At 41.4% G+C, this 20,378-nt stretch overlaps 4 protein-coding genes across 5 annotated transcripts; all 4 read left to right on the plus strand.

Moving 5' to 3' along the window:
* The first annotated feature begins 43 nt into the window (after window positions 1-43).
* mcoln3a (mucolipin TRP cation channel 3a) lies at window positions 44-5,639 on the plus strand. Its single transcript, XM_071520465.1, has 13 exons — window positions 44-189; window positions 958-1,206; window positions 1,316-1,483; window positions 1,661-1,814; window positions 2,273-2,354; window positions 2,429-2,525; window positions 2,956-3,055; window positions 3,306-3,418; window positions 3,681-3,830; window positions 4,104-4,205; window positions 4,304-4,426; window positions 4,893-5,099; window positions 5,198-5,639. Exons 1-13 carry the CDS (start codon window positions 58-60, stop codon window positions 5,336-5,338), a joined length of 1,818 nt encoding a protein of 605 aa, XP_071376566.1. The 5' UTR covers window positions 44-57; the 3' UTR covers window positions 5,339-5,639.
* A 280-nt stretch (window positions 5,640-5,919) lies between these two features.
* On the plus strand, window positions 5,920-12,197 carry ssx2ipa (synovial sarcoma, X breakpoint 2 interacting protein a). 2 transcript variants are annotated; one of them, XM_071520483.1, is made up of 14 exons: window positions 5,920-6,121; window positions 7,036-7,181; window positions 7,390-7,553; window positions 7,764-7,973; window positions 8,215-8,325; window positions 8,459-8,594; window positions 8,736-8,811; window positions 8,905-9,085; window positions 10,135-10,282; window positions 10,490-10,626; window positions 10,907-11,080; window positions 11,181-11,298; window positions 11,737-11,890; window positions 12,053-12,197. In XM_071520483.1, exons 2-14 carry the CDS (start codon window positions 7,139-7,141, stop codon window positions 12,195-12,197), a joined length of 1,797 nt encoding a protein of 598 aa, XP_071376584.1. In that variant the 5' UTR covers window positions 5,920-6,121; window positions 7,036-7,138. The 2 variants fall into 2 exon arrangements, with proteins under 2 accessions (XP_071376584.1, XP_071376578.1); XM_071520477.1 differs by lacking the exons at window positions 5,920-6,121; window positions 7,036-7,181 and adding an exon at window positions 6,572-6,629.
* A 691-nt stretch (window positions 12,198-12,888) lies between these two features.
* On the plus strand, window positions 12,889-14,277 carry LOC139644966 (guanine nucleotide-binding protein G(I)/G(S)/G(O) subunit gamma-5-like). Its single transcript, XM_071520518.1, has 2 exons — window positions 12,889-12,972; window positions 14,152-14,277. The coding sequence occupies exons 1-2, from the start codon at window positions 12,892-12,894 to the stop codon at window positions 14,275-14,277; spliced, it is 207 nt and encodes a 68-aa protein (XP_071376619.1). The 5' UTR covers window positions 12,889-12,891.
* Window positions 14,278-17,608: 3,331 nt separating this feature from the next.
* On the plus strand, window positions 17,609-19,632 carry fuz (fuzzy planar cell polarity protein). Its single transcript, XM_071520685.1, has one exon. The coding sequence runs from the start codon at window positions 17,609-17,611 to the stop codon at window positions 18,917-18,919; it is 1,311 nt and encodes a 436-aa protein (XP_071376786.1). The 3' UTR covers window positions 18,920-19,632.
* The last annotated feature ends 746 nt before the right edge of the window (window positions 19,633-20,378 follow it).

Here is a 20,378-nt window from a genome sequence, read left to right on the forward strand (position 1 = left end):
AGAGCTGCTGTAACCGGGAGCTCTATTTTTGTTTTGGAAAAACTGGAAAAGCTCAAAATGACGCGGAGGAATGACAGTCATTGTGGTGGCGGCTGGTGTGTGACTGTACTGACTGATGTTCACAGACAGCAAAGAGGCTCTTCAGGCATTAGACAAGTTGCTTACTGGCAAGCAGCTCTGCGGTGTGAGGCAGGTAATTCATTTTATAAATATGTTTTTATTTTTCCCCTCTGATTTGGAGCTTGCACTCCAATTTACACGTTAATGCAATATAGGTTCAAATATAATGGAATTTGCCATAGAGAATAATAATAACCTCCATAACTTAAATACCTATAACTTTTGTGCGTTATTGCCTGCTGGAGTTATTTTGTTGCAAAGATTTTGAATTCAACATAATGACTTAGCAATACATCATTTAAAGTCTTTAATGTGTTTCATAAGAAGTTCAAGTGTGTACATTGTGTCGTATGCATGTTACTGCAGGCAGTTCTGTTATAATGAACTATGGGTGAACTACAAATGACATAATGATGTTTAAAACCACACAATTGTGACTTTCCAGAGTATTACAATTTCTTTTAGTACAGTTTAGTTGGACAGCCGGTGATACATCTTGAGGAGAGCAGAGAATGACAGCAGTTAGTGCATGCAGGAGAACCAGTTTGATAAACATCAGAATGACTGGTATGGTTAGACTTTAACCTTGTCTCCTCCTGATGTACGTATATCACATTTTTAACAGCAAAAAAAGCAAGGCATCCTGAAAAACACATGTTAAAAAAGTCCTGAAAAATTGTCACAATATACAAATGTGAATGGATTGTATTGGATAAGCACACAGTGAAATGACAGTCAATCTTCTCTTACTGCTGAGTACAACAAAGGAAACGTATGTGTGCTGTCCTATTCTATTCTATTCTGTTCTATTCTGTTCTATTCTAATCTGTCTTTTAGACACCCTGTTTTTCAGTCCAGATGGAGGACACTGAGCCCCTGCTGGCTGCGCGGCCAGAGGAGAGGCCGCTGAACGGCCACTGCAGGTGGAACGATGCTAAGCAGAGCGCAGAGTCTAAAGTGGTGGAAAACTTGAGAAGGAGGCTCAAGTATTTCTTCATGAATCCCTGTGAGAAATACAGAGCCAGGGGGCGCAAACCGTGGAAACTGATGTTACAAATCTTAAAAATCGCACTCATCACAATCCAGGTAGCATACGCTTTGTTTACAATTAATATGTATGCTGTAACATACACGTTGTGTGGAGAGGTTAAATATCCATTTGTGATGTATTTTTTCTTATCTTTGCCTCCTTCAGTTAGTCTCTTTCGGCCTGAGCAACGAAATGATGGTCACCTTCAAAGACGAAAACCTGATGACGTTCAGACATCTGTTTCTCAAAGGATACAAGGACCAAAGGCTAGGGAGATATTCACTGTACACAAAAACAGATGTGTATGATCACATCCACTACATTATCAATAGGGTAGGCCTACTGAAAACCTGAATTTGGATCAGTTGAAGTAGAAGCTTTTTGATGTTTCTTTGGTTCTCATTTGACAATAAATTACAGACTGCACATCAGGATTTCTTGACAAAATTGTGAAAATTTTGATTTCATGTAAAAAGATAGTTTCACTTTTCTCCCCATACTTTTTTTCAGTACATCAATCTCCAAAACCTGACAGTAGGCAATCATGCATATGAGAGGACTGACGGAGCGTACACCCCTCTGTCTGTCTGTCAGGAGTTCTACAGGAACGGCAGCATCGACCCCGGCAATGAGACCTTTAACATTGATCCACATATTGAAAAAGGTACAAAAGCTACACAATTAAAGACAGTTGGAACACTCATTCATTCACCATATGTGCTTGAATCAGGATTTATTTACTGACACATGCAGTTAAACACTTGTACTTCACTGTTACTTATGATATACCAACTGCAAATTATACTGGACAGTTCCATCATGTGTATGTATCATATATGGACGAATACTAATGGTTGGTTCGCCCTAAATATACAGTCTTCCTGTTAAATAGCTGCAACTGGCTGTGTCTACATTGTTCGAAGTTGTTTTGCTAGGTCTTTGGTATTTATGGAAGCTGATTCATGGCACAAATGGAAAATAATCGCAATGTGGATTTACTTGTGACTACATGAAAAGAGGAAGCTCTTACACAGCTGCAGCATAGAGAAATCACTGACAAATCATTTTTCTGGCGAGATATTAAACTGTTTTTAAACATTTTTGGTGCTTTTCTCCCTCCAGATTGTATTTCCATATACCCCATGCAGTCGTTTGACAATGACAGTTTGACAAGACACCTGAACTTCTCCCTCGATTTCAAGAGGTGACTAACTAAAAATACTGGTTTCATGCCAGGTGAGGAGAGTGCTGCCTGCTAATAAATGTTTGTGTATCTAGGCTGCTATCAGTGAACATCTACCTTACTCTGAAAGCCATCAATCTGCAGACTGTACGCCACCATGAGCTACCAGACTGTTATGACTTCCATATAATGGTAGGTGACATGAGTCAGGACAGCCTGCACCTTCATTTGAGCTTTCACAGAATATTTTAACAGACGATACTCATTCAGGGAACATAACAATACAGTAGAGGTTAGTTCCAGTGTTAACTGAAGGTGAAAAAGAAGGAAAGCACCAAGGCAACTCTCCTTCAATTGAAAAAGTTAAAAAAAACCTTTATTGCATGGCTAATTCATATTGAATCCGTTAATAATTTTATGTAATTTTGATATTACCATACCAAAGAGCACCTTCTTTTTTAATATGAATTCCCACTGAAGCGCTTTTTCTGTTTTCCAGTACATAATCATCTTTTGACATTAAATAACTTGTTTTTATGTCTCTATACCTCTAACCCATACGGAAGAGGATTAGGGCCACATAAACCCACCATCCACAAACTGTCCCTTTGTTTTTGCACAGATAATGTTTGACAATCGTGCGCACAGTGGAAGGATAAAGGTTGATGTTGAAAATGATGTCGGGATTTATGAATGCAGAGACTGGAATGTGGCAGGCACTTGTAAGTATCATCACAATAACTGGGACAAGTCTTTTTTCCTTAACTCATGCATTAAGTGCACCCCAACAAACAGAAGTACTCATTATAACTGCTACTGCTGCCAGAAGACGGCACAGTTGTAATATTCTGTAACCCTTGCAGTGTGATCCTGTTTTCGAGAGACTGAAAGAGACTGGTACAGTATCTCTCAGCTTTTTAGAAGTAGCATTAATGCAACAACACACTTGAAACTCATGGTTCTCTTATCTAGCTGGGAAGAACAACCACCTCCTCTTGCTGTTCGATTCTCTGGTCATCCTCGCCTGCTTCACCTCTCTCATCCTCTGCACACGATCCATCATCAATGGCATCCAACTCCAGTTTGTACGTTTTGAAGAACCAAGTAATCAATATCAAAATCAATTTAAGGGTTTACTCACTGGCAAAGATAGAACACTGTGTAGTTCTTTTCAACAGCCACACAGTTATACATTTATATGCAGCATAAAAGCAGACAACAGACATTAAATAATTTCATATGCAAATTAAGCAAGCTAACTGCCATGGGTATAAATAAATTCATGTTTTATGTGTTCTTTTCTTGTAACTGATGCATTTTACAGTATGTGCATTTCCTCTCATGCAGGAGTACAACATATTCTTCCATGCCTACTTCAATAAAATCGTGTCCTGGTCAGATCGCATGGAGTTTGTGAACGGCTGGTACATCCTTATCATTGTGAGCGACACACTGACCATCGCAGGGTCGGCCCTAAAAATAGGAATTCAAACAAAGGTATGTTTATCACTTAGCTTTACTGGAGATATTTTGACTCAAAGTAATCCAACATCTCAGGGTGGGAAAGCTTAGCTAGAATCAGTTTTGCCTTTCATGACATGATGACTGAGCTGGTCAAGGGAACCTGGTTAATGATCTAAGATCAGCACTTTTTATAATACTTGATAAATTATAAAGCCTTTTATGTTTGTCATATGACACAAGGGAAGGGCCTAGTCCTGATTTAATATCTATCATCATCCAGTTGTATGTTTCTTCTTCCTTTTACAGTACCTGACAAACTATGATGTTTGTAGTATTCTGCTGGGAACAGCCACAATGCTCTCCTGGGTCGGGGTGATTCGTTACCTTGGTTTCTTCAAGAAATACAACGTAAGAACTGCTTTTTGTTTTTGTATAATACATCAGACTATGCTGTAAAAATCTGAAAATACATGTTCAAAAATTAAAAAATATGTACTCCTTCCTAGATCTTAATCCTAACCCTGAGGGCCGCGTTCCCAAATGTGATCCGGTTCTCCTGCTGTGCAGCCATGATCTACCTTGGATACTGTTTCTGTGGTTGGATAGTTCTTGGGCCTTACCATGACAAAGTAAGTAAGACAACCCTAATCTACAGAGCTGGAACAAACTCCCAGAAGACCTCAAAAGCGCCTCAACTTTGACCACTTTTAAAACTAGGCTCAAATCTTTTTTTTTATTCTGCACTGCCTATGCATCTTGATCTTTATTCTCTTTTTATGCATTTTAATTCTGTATTTATTCTCTCTTCTTATACACTTTATTACCTCTTTTTATTTGTTTGTTTTATCTTATTCCTCTATTTCTTATCTAAGGTCTTATATACCTTGTGTAAAGCACTTTGAGTTGCCTTTGTGTACAAAATGTGCTATATAAATAAACTTGCCTTGCCTAATCACATCTAAGATACGTATGTCCTCATGCTATCTGCAGCCTAATAGACTCCCTAGAGTATTGTGGTGCTCATATGTTCTGGCAGTGCATCTACCATTGAAATAATAAGACTTCATACCAGTCACCAAACTGTTTCTCTTCCAGTTCCGGACGCTGGACAAGGTGACAGAGTGCCTCTTCTCTCTCATCAATGGGGACGACATGTACGCCACCTTTCTAAAGATGAGGGAGAAGAGCTACATGGTGTGGCTTTTCAGCAGACTCTACCTCTACACCTTCATCTCCCTCTTCATCTACATGGTGCTCAGCCTGTTCATCGCTGTCATCACTGACACCTACGAGACCATCAAGGTCAGCCTCAATCACCTGCACAACATCAGAAGCCTGTGTTATTTATGCTTGCACTTGAATGCACCTGGTTTAACTACTGTACACTGCTTCTTTTCCAGCATCACCAACAAGACAAGGTGCCAGTGTCCCAGCTTCAGGCCTTTATAGCGGAGTGCAGGGACCAGCCTGAGTCTGGAAGATACCAGACTGATGAAGAGCCAGCGTCCTGCTGCTCCTTTCCATGTTGCTGCTTTGGATGAAGTGAGAAGTGCAAGCAGAGATCAGACATCATGAAATTGAATAAGGCATCAGCCCCAGATAGTTCAGATTATTTGAATGGATCATTTCATTATATTCTATGTTTTGCTTAACACAAATATTGTCACTGTCAGCTATGAAAAAATATCCTAGAGTGCCTCCATTGTCTATGTTGTGTGGGACATTTGCTATATTCCAGTCATATTATAAGCATATATATATATACATTTTCAATGTATATGGCAAATGTATGTATTTTCAATGTGTAACAGTTATGTAAATAAATACCAATGTTAATGTTTATCATTTTTGTGAATGCATGTTCTATTATAAGAGTGTGGTCACGTGACTGCCTGTAATCCACTGTACTTGAGGGGGTAAAAATTTGCTTCTCACTAGCACAAGAGTGGCAAACAGATTTTAACACCTGACGGCACTTCTCATTTGCATAATTGACCACTCCAGGTTCACATCCAATGCAGGGCTCTGATACTGGTTGCTTAACAACGCAGTCTCCAATGACAGCGGCGTTTGGTTTGAAGCCAGCATAGGAATAGGCTTCAAAACAATCAGCACCTAACTTAACCGCTGGGATATCGAGCCTCTGGGCCGCATTGAGCGTAAACAGGTGAGATTTAGCCAGTTATTGCTACTGACAAGGTGGCGACTGAACTCGGCACGGCAGTTGGTGTTTCGCTGAAGGAAATCTTTGCGATGTTGTCAACATTATTGAACTTGGTGTTGAACTGAAGTGACACGTTTCACGCCGTCGGACTCATTCGCGTGTGAGTATTTTTAGCATATTATCCAGGTTAGCTAACAGTGTTAACTATAGGCCCAGCAGGTGAATAGTGTGTGTTTGTAAATTCTGATTTTAACGTTAAATTCAACTTACAGATCAGGCATGTTGAACTAAACTATATCGGCTAGGTAGTAAGTTAAGTTAACCCACCATAACTGTCACTCACACTGGCAATAAAAGGACAATTTTTACTGTGTCCACCAACGTTACCTACAATTACGTGAATCCTATGCAAAGTTTAGCCGTATTGTCATCAACATCGTCAACAGCAGCAGTGTGCAGCTAGCTAGAGTACTTGAACGCCTCAGGGCTACATGCGGCATGAGTGTAACTTTAGATTAGGGCTGAATGTTTTCTGCATTAATAGATAAGGAGAGAGTTTGCTAGGATGTTGTCCTCTTAGCACATTGTGGCTGACAGCGAGAACCAGGCTCCTCATATGCTAGCCTCATTAACTTCAAGCTGTTTTGGCTGCATTACTGAATGCGACAGTAAGGTTTTCCCGTTGTTTATCAGCAATGTACAGTGTCTAAACAGAAGGTGGAACATGGGGATTTATATAGTAGAATAGTGGGAGTGGCAGGTGTAGAAATGTGGTTTAGCTTGTTTTACTAGAACATGTCAAGATCATATTGTCCTAGAAGACCAAGACTAGTAAAATACACAGATGTTGCTCCTGTGTAATGGTTTCCCATGTTTTTATAAGTGCATTATTTTACAAACGCATTTGTTTGAATCAGAGATAATCTACAGTAGCCAGTAGCCAAAAGGAGAGCCCTCTTAAACCCCAAGTCCAACCCCCACTGGCACACATCTGACAATTAATCTTGTGTTGGTCAAGTGCCGACCCAGATTATCTAGTGCCGCTGTGTGTCATGGCTTGATGCTCTATTTCAGGGCTCTGGTCCAGTGGGAGCCTCCGATCTGCTGCATGACTGCTAATCCACCCGCCCGCCTCGCATAACTCATGACCTCGCCAGTGTCCTGATGTTTTGGTGATATGGGAGACTGGTGGACAACTGCACCACTAGAGACATCTATGGGTAATCAGCTTCGCCAAATGGGGTGTATCTGTAAGGATATTTCAAGAATAGAAAGGCCCATAGGCTATGTTTTTGGGATCTGCTAGAGGTGACCTATATTTTTGTCCTCATTTTAGAGCAATAGCCCAATTCAAGCCTCTCCGCAGTGGAATGTAGTTGTGCTGTACTGACTGTCTGCATTATTTGTCTCTCTCTCCTCTGCATTTAGGAAGCCATGAGATCTCCAGTATATCACATGTGACAATGTCCCCCTCCAGGCAGAACAACCTTGTGTCAATGTACTCCTTGCCTCTGTCCAAAAGCTCCTACAATGTGATAAGTGCCTTCTGTACAGAGGAGAATATTCCTCAGTGCATTTCATACATCAATCAGGTACTGTAATGGTGTGCAGTCTTGGGGTCAATCACATTAGATAGATTTGATTCTACATTTGTACCAGTGTATCTCTGTTTGTGTTGGTATACTTGCTGTAAATGCTCAGTGCATTCCTTTTTTTGCTGTATGTTATGAGTATTTAACCATTTTTCTATAGAGATGACCCACTAACACCACAACAGTGACGCAACTCCTCTTTCTTTACAGGAGATTGCCTCACTGGGCCTCTCCTCCACATGTATTGAGGCCAGCTCAGCAGGGGGAGCCAGCCTGAACACAGTGCCAGCTCTGAACGCCATGTACGAGCTGCTGCAGGTTCAACGACGCAGTCGTTGCTCACTGGAGGAGCTGGAGAAAGAGCAGCTGAAGAACTGTAGCACCCTGGATCACCTTCAGATCAGCAACTCCAGACTCAAGGCAAGTATGACAGAGTCTGTTAGGATTGCTGTTACCTTACTTCTGTTTCAAGTACCAGGCAGGGACCTTTTCCTTTCTCTCTTTATCAGTTTCCAATGAGTTATATCTTTGTGTCTCTGTGTCTTTGTTTATAGAAACATTGCTCATATTATCATCTCACACAAGGCAAATGCAATACAGTAGATTCATACCATGTGTGTTGTGCTGCACTCATGATAGGATTTTGTGCAATTCCCTCCAGGATCAGTTGGAACTGTCAAAAAGGGAGAAATCAGGTCTGCATGAGGCAGAGAGGCAGCTACAACTCAAAATTAAGACTTTGCAGAGCTGCTTAAAAACAGAAAAAGATGAGGTAAATATTCACTTTGTTACTTTGTCATATAATCAGCAGCATCCATGATTTCAGTTTCTCAGTGAGCACGTGTGTGTGTGTGTGTGTGTGTATGTACAAACCTGACAAACTCTCCTGCGACCGTCCTTGACAGGTTCAGAAGCTCCAGAGTATCATCGCCAGTCGTGCCTCTCAGTACAACCATGATGCCAAGAGGAAAGAGAGAGAGTGTGCCAAGCTCAAGGAACGCCTCAGCCAGCTACTGGTAGACAAAAAGGATAAGAAACTAGGTAAGCACGCTAGTCTCATAGATGTATACTTTCCTATCAGATATACTGTATGTGGAAAATGCAATACATCCAGCTTTCATTTTATTCTGGAGAATATGGAACAAGTGAACTTATTTCTGGCTCCCTATCTCTCCCAATTAGCTATTGATGTATTGAACTACCTGGGACGGTCAGACGGCAAAAGGAGCCAGTGGAGGACTGCAAAAGTGGCAACCGGGTAGAATGCCTTATCATGTAATTTGTAATCCAGTCAGCTGTTTCCCGTGTTTTTAAGATTATACAGTATTGATTTGTAAATTCCTCTCTGCAGCCACGAGGGCAACATGTACAAGTCCTTGCTCAGCGACTACGAGGGACGTCAGAGGTATCTGATGCTAGAGAACGCTGAGCTTAAGAAAGTCCTCCAGCAGATGAAGAGAGAGATGATGCATATCCTGAGTCCGCGCAAACCCTGTGCCAGAGGAGCCCATGCTGATGATAGCCACGAACAGGTATTTCTATCATTATTTTTGATTGTAGTATTAAATAAAAAGCTGGTCTGATGTAGTGTATGTCGCTGTTTGGTTCAGGGATGATGTAATAAGGTTTTGGATGTGTATGGCTCTGTCTGAAGGATGTGCCCGCAAAATTCAGTATGGTGTGCACTTTAGTTTTTACTGTATTCAGTGTGGAAAGAAATGAGTCACACCAGAGAGGGTTAAAAATTCACAGACATAAGGTCATTTTATTGTGCAGTGTCTGCATACAGTCTGTCATTTCAACCACCAGTCTTCTCCCAGTATTATTTGAGCCATATGGGAAGCAATAATTCTCCCAAACAGCAGGCATAATTTATGCTGGGCGATTTTGTAATTCTGGTTTCGATTATCCACTTGATTTTCCAGACTGATGTGAAATGCTCCTTTGGGGTTTTAATTTGAAAACATGATGCACACATTGGCTCCAAACCCAAGCAATAACATAGTGTGCATTGTATTGTGTCTTAATGCTTGTTGGAAAATAACATGACCCACAAACCTGGAATACCAACACTGTATGATTAAACTTGGTGAAGTTCAACTTATTCAGTGTCACAAACCAAGAGCAGTGTCTGAAATTAACTTTTTGGCTCACCTGCCAAGGGCTGATAAACTTTTAAAAAAAAAATGACCTGCCAAGATTTTTGCTGGCCCAAATAATTCATATACATTTTTACTGTCACCTTACATGTTTTCAGTAGTTAATTTAAAACTTGTTCACTTACTTACACAATGAAACAAGTTTGTAATTCATCAAGGAGTGCAGCAGAATTCAGATTACAAACGAGTAATCGAATTTTGAAGTGTAGGTTTAAAGTTTGAGAACAGGCAAAGACTATATATAACAGAGGCTTTCAAATGACCCTTACTGATTTATCTGCCAAAGACAGATCTTTCCGGCATTTGGTGCTTGGTGGTGGGTAATTTGTGCATGTTCATGTGTGCAGGTGTAATGTGACTAGACACATGATTTTGTGTGAATGTTGAAAAGTTCCCCTGTCTCTTTCTGCTGTTTTGCGCAGGCTGGTTCAGACGGAGAGGAGAAGGCGGGGGACTCCAGCAGGGAAACCCTGGACCAATCCTGTGAGCATGCAAGGGAGCAGCTGACCAACAGCATCCGCCAGCAGTGGAGGAGACTGAAGAACCACATGGAGAGATTAGACAGCCAAGGTACCATGGCACTGTCACATACCCTGATATACTGCAAAAAGTAATTGAAGTTCTCAAAGTGCTACTGTTTTATATACCAAGCCATTGCAATGAGCACAACAACAATTTGGAGCCCAGAACATTATAGCTTTGTTTCATTTGGAATTTACGGACATCTGTCTGGAAAGATATTGAGTTTATCAATCATAGATGTTTTCATTTCCCAAGCATCTCTAGTGCAGAATCAGATGGAGTCTGGCAAAGAGGCGGTGGCCAGGGAGATCCACGAGGAGGAGATGGAGAGGATGAGGCTTGAAGTGCAACAGTGCAAAGACTTCATTCACACCCAGCAGCAGCTCCTCCAGGTCGGTGCCTGTGCCAGTTAATAATAAGACCAGAGATGGTCAATAGGTCCATACAGGGCAAAAAATGTGCTTATTGGTGCAGAGCACAACGTTTCTATACCAACAAGAGACTACTTAACTAGTTTATTATTGTTATTACTTCACTACATGTTCAAATTGAGAAATAATTGCAGTGGGGATAAATGAGTCTCTGGTTCTTGTACATCACCTGCTGTTACTCTTGAAATGATGAAGAGTTATTTGGTTAATGAATTATGTGTGTGTGTTTCTGCCTGAGCAGCAGCAGCTCAACTCGTCGTTTGATGATGAGACGGCGGCTCTTCTTAATGACTGCTACACGCTGGAAGAGAAAGAGCGACTCAAAGAGGAATGGAGGCTGTTTGAGGAGCAGAAGAGGAACTTTGAGAGGGAGAGGAAGAACTTCACAGAGGCTGCTATTCGCCTGGGGCGAGAGGTGCTCAAGTCTTTATTATGTGGTACACTCATTTTGTTCTGCGTGGATTGTGGATGTTGTAGTTGCATTACATGAATTTAACCTTTTTTGTATTCCACAGAAAAAGGCCTTTGAGGAGGACCGTGCCTCTTGGCTCAAGAATCAGTTTTTGAACATGACTCCCTTTGTCGAGCGCAAGAGACACTCTGTGTCTGACTGTCAAAGTGCCTTATCAATCAGTAAGTCATAATTATATTTACACTGGTGTTTACATGCACGCAAATTGACCGGAATACAGTTATAAGACATAAGACGGGGGTAGAGGGTGACATAGGCCCTAAATGGTTCACCCCCTTCCTCTATAAGGGAGGAGACGCAAGACATATTCCATCATTGCAGTTTGTGCAACTGAATGAAAACTAAAGGAACACAAGCTATAAGAAACAAAACAAAATCTTAACAGAATATTCTTATGCTATACATGTAAACCACTTAACTAATGGCATAAAATTAGATATTTGTCTGCATGTAAACTCAGAAATCGACATTGTGTCACATTTTGCAATATAATTGTGTATATACAGCAGTATACCTCATCCATAAACATACCTGATCCATAAAAACATGATCAATATACCATGACACTGATCTTAATTTGTGTATCATTTTCATTGCAGGAAGTGAGCCAGAGATGAGAGCGTCTTCCACAACAACTCAGCTGAACAAATCCTCAACATACGCTGCATTCTCCACTCCTAAAGCTGCACACAACGCCGGTGTGCCATCCACAGCAGAACTCTACCGGACGCTCCGCCTAATACCAGACAGCAGGTATATTTAGTCACTCTAATTGGTATTGTCAGCAGTCGTCTAGGTTTAGATCTGTGTTCTTTCCATCTTTCATGGACTCAGTGAAGATCAAACCGATCCCATACCCATGGAACTACACAGGACCACCTCATTCACAGTCAATACTTTTTTTCCCCCTCTCAGTTCCTCCAGGCATTCAAAGCGAGGGAGCTGGCAAGAGTCCAGCAACATCCAAGGTGGAGATACTCGGGTCAAGTCGAAACACAGAGTCCGATGTGCAGACTTCAGTATCTTCTCTGTGGGTGAAGATGAAAACAGCCTCAACTGAAGACAATTCAGTGCCATTATTGTGGACTTCACTTCACAGACAACTTGAGCAACAATCCATGATTGACTGCCATCAACACTGCCTCAGGATGCCACTTACTTTATAATTATAGCTATTTTTTTTGCAACACCATTGCTTTATCATGGACATTCATGGATCATTCACCAAAGCTGATCCAACAACAGAGCACTTTAATGAATCTGCCAATGTTTTTTTTTTTTCTTTTATAGGCAAATCAGCATTTAGAAGACATTAAGCTACAGGTGGAGGAGGTTATCTACCAAGCACTAATTGGATAAATTGGAGCTCAAGAACACTCCCATTTTTCTACATCTTGATGAGATATTGGATGCTTAAGATTAGATTTTAGTTTAAAGTTATTTTGAATGTTTACATATTCTTTCATTCTAGATGTATAGATTATGAATATCATTTTATTGGAAGCTTATAATAGTTATATAACTTAGATTAATAATGATCTGCTGGTCTAACAGTGCAATAAAGATGTTTTTAATGAGCTATTTTCTTGTTTTTTTCCCTCCGATCTGCTGCCCACTAGTGAATTTAAAAAGAAGTTGCAGTTACAACAACCGGAATCCGGATGTCATCATCTTTGCTTTTGCTTTTGTCTCCGCATCCAGCCGAGTAGCCCACCCACCGCACAGCGTTTATTTTCCACAGAAACATAGCGAGAATGTCGGGTTCCTCCAATCTTGTAGCCATGAAGAAAATCGTACAGCAGCTCCGCTTTGAGGCGAGCATAAACAGAGTGAAGGTATGGGTTTGGTTTTTTTCGGCTCAAAACGAGTGGGGGGTTGAAAAACCTCAACCATCAAGCTGATCCGCTAACAGCGCTAGCTAGTACCAGTTTCCAGCGGTACGTTAGCCGCTAACGCTGCTTCGCGAAGAAGGGCGTTGGACAGAAGGGGAAGGATTGAAATCAGTCCTAACACACTGTTTGGCGTTATTATATTGTAGAGAAGAAGCGGAGTTAGATTTTATTTATAAGACTGCATCCAACTAACGTATCAATAACCGATGTTTGGCTCGTTACTTAAAAAAAATAATACATTACTCGTTACTCAATCACAAAGTAATGTTCTTACGTCCTAGGGGCAGAAATTCGTTACAATACCTGCTACATTAGTTTTCGGTTACCCCTTCTCTCTTGCCTTAAACATGTGGGTAAACACCGCTGATACTCAATGTTTTTGTCATCCTGCTCGATCAAATCAAAGTTCTGGAAATTTGGGTGGGGTACAGTTGGATTATTTAGACTTAAATCTGATACTTAGAGTAGCGATAACAGAAGTAGTAGCTAACTTATTTCTGATTTGTTCTGTAATATCTATACTGAAATTGAAACGCGTTACCAGCTAACACTACCAACAACGACCTGGTTTGGTTTGTGATAATGTTAATTATTTGTAACTATTTTTGAAAAGTGTTTTTCAAAGTGCTAAGAGGAAACTAACAAGTAATATTTTAGTAGTTGATACATTTATATTTAATTATTTGAAATTAATATTTCAAATAGTAATATTGACACTTACCGACTACAAGAAGCCTTTGACAACACTGACAATTTAAAATCAAAATTACAAAGTAAACTATCTTTAAACAGAGCAGTAATGTAAGTGCATATTAGTTGAGGATCCCTATTTGAGATGATGTTGATCCAGGGGATCCTCCTCAGAGCAGGTATTTGAAGAGTTGGAAACATTAGAGCGGGCAGTATAACTGTCCAAACTGCAGGTGGGGAGATGAGATGTTTACAATGAGAAATTTACAATGTCCTGCTTTGTCATTGTTGTCGCTTCTTGTAAGTGAAGTAGCCTAAGTGGAAATTAAACCATACATTTTGTAGGTTGACCCCTTTGCAGATAACTATTTGAGGACCGCTGGCTGATGTCATGGTTTACTTTTCTTCTGTGGTCCCTTGTATCGTCACCAGGTCTCCCAGGCAGCTGCAGACCTTCAACAGTTTTGCATGCAGAACGCCCTGCAGGACCCCCTGCTCACCGGTGTATCCTCCAGCACCAACCCCTTCAGGCCACAGAAGGTCTGCTCCTTCTTGTGAAACCACTGCATTCATTGGTGAGTAAGTCACCCTGTTGACACACACACACACACACACACACACATACTGTACATGCATACGCACAAACACTTGGTGTAGGCTGTTAGCATCTTCTTCATCCTCGTCAGGGCAGAATTTCCTTGAGATTTCTGAAAAACTTCATAAAGCTCTGAGAAGGAGTCAAAGTACTGTTCATAATTTCTTTAAAGCATTTTGAGTGAGACTAATAGAAGGAGAGAGAATTTCAGAAATGCACCTGACTGTGCCTCTCAGTTTATCGTGTCTTTTTGTGGAATAAAATGAATTCGCTACAGTGGAAGCCTTTTAATTTAGTCTAGCAGAGACTCAAGAATGGCCAATGATGGATTTGGATGACTGAAGTGTTGAGGTAGAATGAAATACCTTGGTAAAGTTTATAAAAATACAAAAAGGTCCTCTAGACCCCAACAGGATCCTAGAGCAGGCTCACAGCTTACTAGGTTTTCTTATTTTTAAAGAGTAGATACATACTTCAGTTTGATATCAAATACCCCAAAGTAAAGATGTGAAACAAGTTGGAGCTTCTATTTGAATTCTATAGAGATGCATATAGGATAACCAAATGCAGAAAACATAATCAATGTGTTGCTGTTGATGCACGTTCTCCATGTGTTCAAAATTGGTTAGTTGACATGCTAGTTAGCTAGACAGTAGATTGCATCTAACCCAGCTTTCTTGCTGCGGTAATGGACTAAAGGTCATCGTTTTTATCCAGTGTTTTGGTTGAGCAGAATTATTTGAAGCTTGCAACAGTGAGATAAAGGCCAGGATTTGCTTGTCTAGAGCTCATTGTTTATTCACTTTTCTCTGCTGTTCTCCACGTAATGTAAAGGTCAGCAGACCTCCACCAACACTTTGTTTCACTGTAGAGCTGCTGTATCCCATTTTTATCTAGCTAAACATGGCCACACTTGTTGTATCACTCCAGTCTTCTCACTGAGAATCTCATAGTTAAGTAGATGGTCGATCAGTACTTTTTTGATGCTGCAAAGACAAGGAAATGCAGCTGTACAATGCAGATTACAGTAGAATACCATATGGCAATTCACTGCCATTATAGGGTTTACAAATTGTGCACTATTAAAAGCACTTTTTCCACCTAAATTATCCTAAATTATTTGGTTGAGGGGTCAGTTTGGATCTCTACAATTTGTATGAATGGGTTATATTGTAGAATTAAATATCTATACACACCTTAACCATTGTTCTTGATATCATTTAATCTCTAATATTTTGTTTCTGCTTTTATTTTCCGGTTCCACAGGCCTTCATTTTGATGCTACAGGGAAAAGTTGACCTCAACACTGCTCCTCATGCCAAGCCATTATACTGCCACGGGATCTCTCTGAGTGTAAACACGTTGGAATCATGTCAGCAAGATGACCATCTATTTTCAGCCACAGTAGACGAAAGGAGACAGTTTTATTTTTCATGGCACAGTGTGATTTTCGAGTAAATTATTGTGCCTTTTCTATTGTTCTATTTTAGTCATCACTGTTCTTGACTTTTTGTATTTAATGATTAAAATACATTCTTTACTACTCCAAGTTTTTGTTGATTGACATTTTCTATTTTTTTTGTGGTCACATCAGCAAATTATTTGACGTGATAGACATAACTACTTGTGGAAATATGCTGACATCAGTGTGCTGTCAGAAGCATTTTTATTTAGAGGTCCTCTTGTAGAGTAACTGGATTACTGAGGCACCTGATGTTTAGAATGTAAAATAGAAAAGCTAAAATGGAGTTAAGCTCAGTTGAAGGCTTCAAAGAGTTGATTTGTGTGCAACATAGCTTTCCAGCATCTGACTTCAGTTGACTGGTTGTAATTTGAAAGGTAAACAAGATGATGATAGTCACAGAGCAACAGTAAGCGCTTGTCTCACAGTGAATTTAATGCCTTTTTTTTTTTTTTTCATTAAGTGAGGCTTTTGTAGTATCATATAAAGAACTGTGTTCTACTGTGATCAAAACCTGAATGTGCCTGACTCAGCTGTTAATACTTCTAGTTCATGAAGGCCGTCCACTGAATTCATTTGTTTAAATCAAGTTTGAACAGGTGCAGTTATGTAAAAACTTGCAAATCAGGTTACATAATTTCGAATATGAATAATAAATAAACAGTAGGTGATTACTCTGTGTATTACTCAGAAACATGTTTACAGGATGATGGCATCTAAATTGTGAAATGTTCCAAGACTAAGACCAATTTCCCAAACCTAAATTAATGGTTGTAGAGGATGGTGATGATAACACCAGTGTAAAAAATAGTTTAATCTGCATGTTCTTAATAGATTTGAAGGCAACATAATACAAATGTAACTGACTGGTACGATGAAGTTACTGATTTCGGAGATTCCAGAAGATTACATTAGGCTAATGATTAAAAACGTAATCAGGTAATCCGATTGCGTTTCGGAAGTAATCCTGACCAGAGATCACGAGGGAACAAGCAACATGAACCACAGGTCAACACTCCCATGAAGCTGGCTGCCATGGTATGAGAGGTGGAATTAATAACCAAACATTAACATCACCTTTTTTTGATCAGTTAAGATTTATTACTTATTATTACTTTAGTTGATTGATCATTAAAGCCTTCCACTCGCACTGTGCTCGCTTGTATTACAGCGCCGTCTGTTGGTGAACACGTGATTGTCCCAAAGCGCTCGGCTCTCGCGAGAATCAAAGTAGCGGGAGTCGGAAGAGAAACACTGAACCGCTGACTGCCTGAACCCAGGTCGGTCTTCTCAGCTCTCTCCCCGAGTGCTTATAAGAGAGTAGGTAAGGAATAACTGCTGCTAGATCAGCTCAGTAAAGCTATCATTAAGCTCTCGCCAGCTCGGAGAAGGAATCATGTGACCGAGTTGCTGTGGAAACGACGGTTGTTTCGTTAGGTACAGATACAAGCTAGTTGTTAGCCTAAAATTTACTAGCAAGTCAAGCTGAATAGACCTAACGAAGCTAAGTGGCCAGTGAATGACCGGCCCAATCGTCACCGACACCACAGTTGCAACTTACTTTTGCTGCATGATGGTTTGTCTTCTCCTTGTTCGTACTTCAGGCCAGCCAGCTGCAGTTAAATTGGGTAACTTGAGGCTAATAGCTAGGTTAACTTTGTAACTAGGCTGCTAGCTACCATTCTTCTCACTGATCTCAAACCAAAGTTAACTATTGCTGACTGTCATTACACCAGCCTAATGAACAGCATTACCTGGCTAAATAATGTCTCCCGCATCTGAACAGTGGATCTATTGATTGTGGTGCAAGAGTCACCAGATTCAACCCCAGGATGATGCTGCAGGATGGGTCAACACAGCTCCTCTGCCTCACAGCCAGCAGTGGGGTTCCACTTTTCACAAGGGGAGCCTCCAAACAACTCCCCTTCTCTGTCATTGGCTCCCTGAATGGGGTTCACATGTTCGGCGGTGGCCAGAGAGTCTTGTTGTCCAGCTGTGAGACTGAACGTGGGGGGAAAGTGGTGTGGAGAGTCTTCCAGGACAGTGTGATGCTCATCGCCGTGAATGGAGGGCACCAGGCGGGAGGTGGTGGAGGCAGCAGCAAAGAGGAGGAGCTCCACTTACGACGGTTGCTGGAGAATGTGTGGAATTGCATGGTGCTGGTGCTGGGGCAGGACGAGCTGGCCAGCGCGAGGAATGTGGAGCGGCTGAAGCGGGACCTGCGATCCTGCTTCGGCCTCATTGACCAGCTGTTGGAGGAGAGGCAAGAGGGCATCATGGGAAACCTGACGCACTGCGCCGACTGCCTGCTGCCTCCCAACCCTGCTGCTCTCCAGGAGGCTGTGGAGGGCTTCACGCAGGCTGCGGACAGCGAGTTCGGTTGCCTCATGGTCCATGGGCGGATAGCTGCAGCGACTGAGAAGTGGTGGCGCCTGGCACCACAGGAAGTAGTGCTGCTGTCTGCTTTGATGCGGTCCCTCTCAGCGTCTGGATCGTCCTCCTGTGACTACCCAGTGTTCCTTCCGCAGGGCAGCCCCACTGTGGCCCACCGCCTGCTCCGCTTCCAGCTGCTCCCGGGGGCAGATGTGTGCGTGCTGTGCGGCCCGACGCCTTCCCTGCGCCGAGCCGAGAGCGGGCTGGTGGGACGTTTCTGGTCGCCCATGGTGGAGACCCTGAGAGGTTGCCTGGCTGTCGGGGAGCGCTGCCTACCAGGATCTGTATCCCTCCGCCCTGATGTGCTGGCACTACTTCTCATCAACCGTGAAACACGCCGCTCCGTCTCCTGCGTGCGGAGCTCCACTCACCCCCAGCCCAGTGACCCCGCTCTGCCCTCTAAGACCCGCTGCTGGGAACTCCTCAAGCTCTTCTACATCTTCAGCACCACACGCTACTTCAGCCAGGAGGAGACACTGTGCGTTTCCCCAGAGGAGAAGCCTCAGAGAGGCAACACTGAAGACTTTGCCCTTGGCTTCTCCCACCAGCCACTACAGTGTTATCTAGTTGGAGAAGAGTGCAAATGCTTTGGCCTGCAGACTCCGCAGCACCAGCTCTTCCTGCTCACCCCGCTCTCAGTACCCACCTTCGCCCTGCGCACGGTGGCCACACAGACCCTCTCTGCTATCACTGGAAACACTGGGTTTTAATGTGACATTTTACTTTGGTACAACATTTCATTAAGCTTGCCTGGTATGCCTTAATCAGCCATTAATTCACTATATTACCGATTCCCCTGGAATGTGTATTCAGTACTGGCATTTGGGCTTCTATTCTGACTGTGATTATTGATAATTCCAAACAGGCAAAATTACTTCTTGAAAAACTGATCCAGGAACAAAATGTATCTTGGTCCATCTGTCCTCAGGAGAATAATTATCAGACTACTGGAAAGAAACATAGCAAGTGGTTTCACTATTGATTGTCTGAATAGTCCGTTTTAGTGATTTACTGTTCAAGAACTCATTTGAGGATATAAACCTTGAAACCTGTAAAATGCTGAAAATTTGGTGAAAATGTTATACTGAATTGAAATATTGCTTTAAGTTTTGTTTTGCATTTAAGAGATAGTTCCTATTGCAGTATTGTGCCTTCTTAATCACAGCTAGCCTTATTGGCTTCAAGGCTGGCCCTGCAACAATAGTTTCAATGTCAGACCTCAGCTCAGTCCAAATCCTGAATGTTCCTCTGGTTCACTAAATAATACCCTAATCACTGGTATTAAACTACTTCAAACTTGATTATTAGAACTACTGTTGGAGAACCATGGGGAAAAGTTACACTGGGATAGGCTATAGTCTTTCTTATTTTTAATATCTGCTGTGTGTTCAAATGCTTGCTGCTGTTCATCATTTTGACAGTTTGAATCCAGTTTGAACGGGATGAATTTGACTGAATTGTAATACTGGTGTAAGTTGTCTTGAAGTAATGTCTATTTTTACACTAAGTTGTTAAGTGTTTTGTTAATTTTCTGAGATCATGGGAGCAACAATGTTGTAATTTTCATTCTTTAAATATATTTGGGTACTTTTAAGGACGTTTGTATCAGTGAGTGAGTTTTCTACTTGTTTTAAACCACTGATGTGATAATGATTATATGCAAAATCTGACATCCGAAGAAACAAAATTCACTATAATTCAACCCCACATAATGATGTAATGGTGGAAGTGACTGTTGACAAAACATACACACAATTATCGTATGAAATAGGCAAAGTCATGATAATTATGGAGGACAGTGCCTTTATGTTGTTTATAACTGTACTAGAAATGTTTAGAAATGTTTTGCTCTCTTACTTTTCCTTGTCAAGGCACAGGGATTTACTGAAAGTCACACTGAACAATTGGAACAATAACATATCCCAGCAAGTGTTTATCTAATCACAGTTTGATATCAGCATCTTTATGACACTTGCTTTTGACAGACTCTTAATGCTCATAGTGACTGAGTGACTGAGTGAAGAGTCTTTTATAGAAAATGACACATGCTGTATTTCCTCAGAGGATCCTTCCACTTAATGTGAAATTTGACCCATTTCCATTCTCAGGTCTGACCTTGTTCCTCCACCCTCCAAATTCCCACCGTGCCATGCTCAGGCTGAGGCTAAA

The sequence above is a fragment of the Centroberyx affinis genome, unplaced genomic scaffold (assembly GCF_046629955.1).
Source record: "Centroberyx affinis isolate AG114_WGS23_722 - 3 ecotype Tasmania unplaced genomic scaffold, CSIRO-AGI_Caff_v1 ptg000066l_1, whole genome shotgun sequence".
Lineage (NCBI taxonomy): Eukaryota > Metazoa > Chordata > Actinopteri > Beryciformes > Berycidae > Centroberyx > Centroberyx affinis.

What these genes read in the sequence shown, in the direction of transcription:
- mcoln3a (XM_071520465.1), top strand. Translation starts at nt 58, where the DNA reads ATGACGCGGAGGAATGACAGTCATTGTGGTGGCGGCTGGTGTGTGACT. An exon ending in TCCACTACATTATCAATAGG is followed by an intron (nt 1,484 to 1,660) that starts GTAGGCCTACTG and finishes ACTTTTTTTCAG; the next exon opens with TACATCAATCTCCAAAACCT. An exon ending in ATGGCATCCAACTCCAGTTT is followed by an intron (nt 3,419 to 3,680) that starts GTACGTTTTGAA and finishes CCTCTCATGCAG; the next exon opens with GAGTACAACATATTCTTCCA.
- ssx2ipa (XM_071520477.1), top strand. Translation starts at nt 6,578, where the DNA reads ATGCTAGCCTCATTAACTTCAAGCTGTTTTGGCTGCATTACTGAATGC. An exon ending in ACTGCAAAAGTGGCAACCGG is followed by an intron (nt 8,812 to 8,904) that starts GTAGAATGCCTT and finishes TCCTCTCTGCAG; the next exon opens with CCACGAGGGCAACATGTACA. An exon ending in CCCAGCAGCAGCTCCTCCAG is followed by an intron (nt 10,627 to 10,906) that starts GTCGGTGCCTGT and finishes CTGCCTGAGCAG; the next exon opens with CAGCAGCTCAACTCGTCGTT.
- LOC139644966 (XM_071520518.1), top strand. Translation starts at nt 12,892, where the DNA reads ATGTCGGGTTCCTCCAATCTTGTAGCCATGAAGAAAATCGTACAGCAG. An exon ending in CGAGCATAAACAGAGTGAAG is followed by an intron (nt 12,973 to 14,151) that starts GTATGGGTTTGG and finishes TATCGTCACCAG; the next exon opens with GTCTCCCAGGCAGCTGCAGA.
- fuz (XM_071520685.1), top strand. Translation starts at nt 17,609, where the DNA reads ATGATGCTGCAGGATGGGTCAACACAGCTCCTCTGCCTCACAGCCAGC.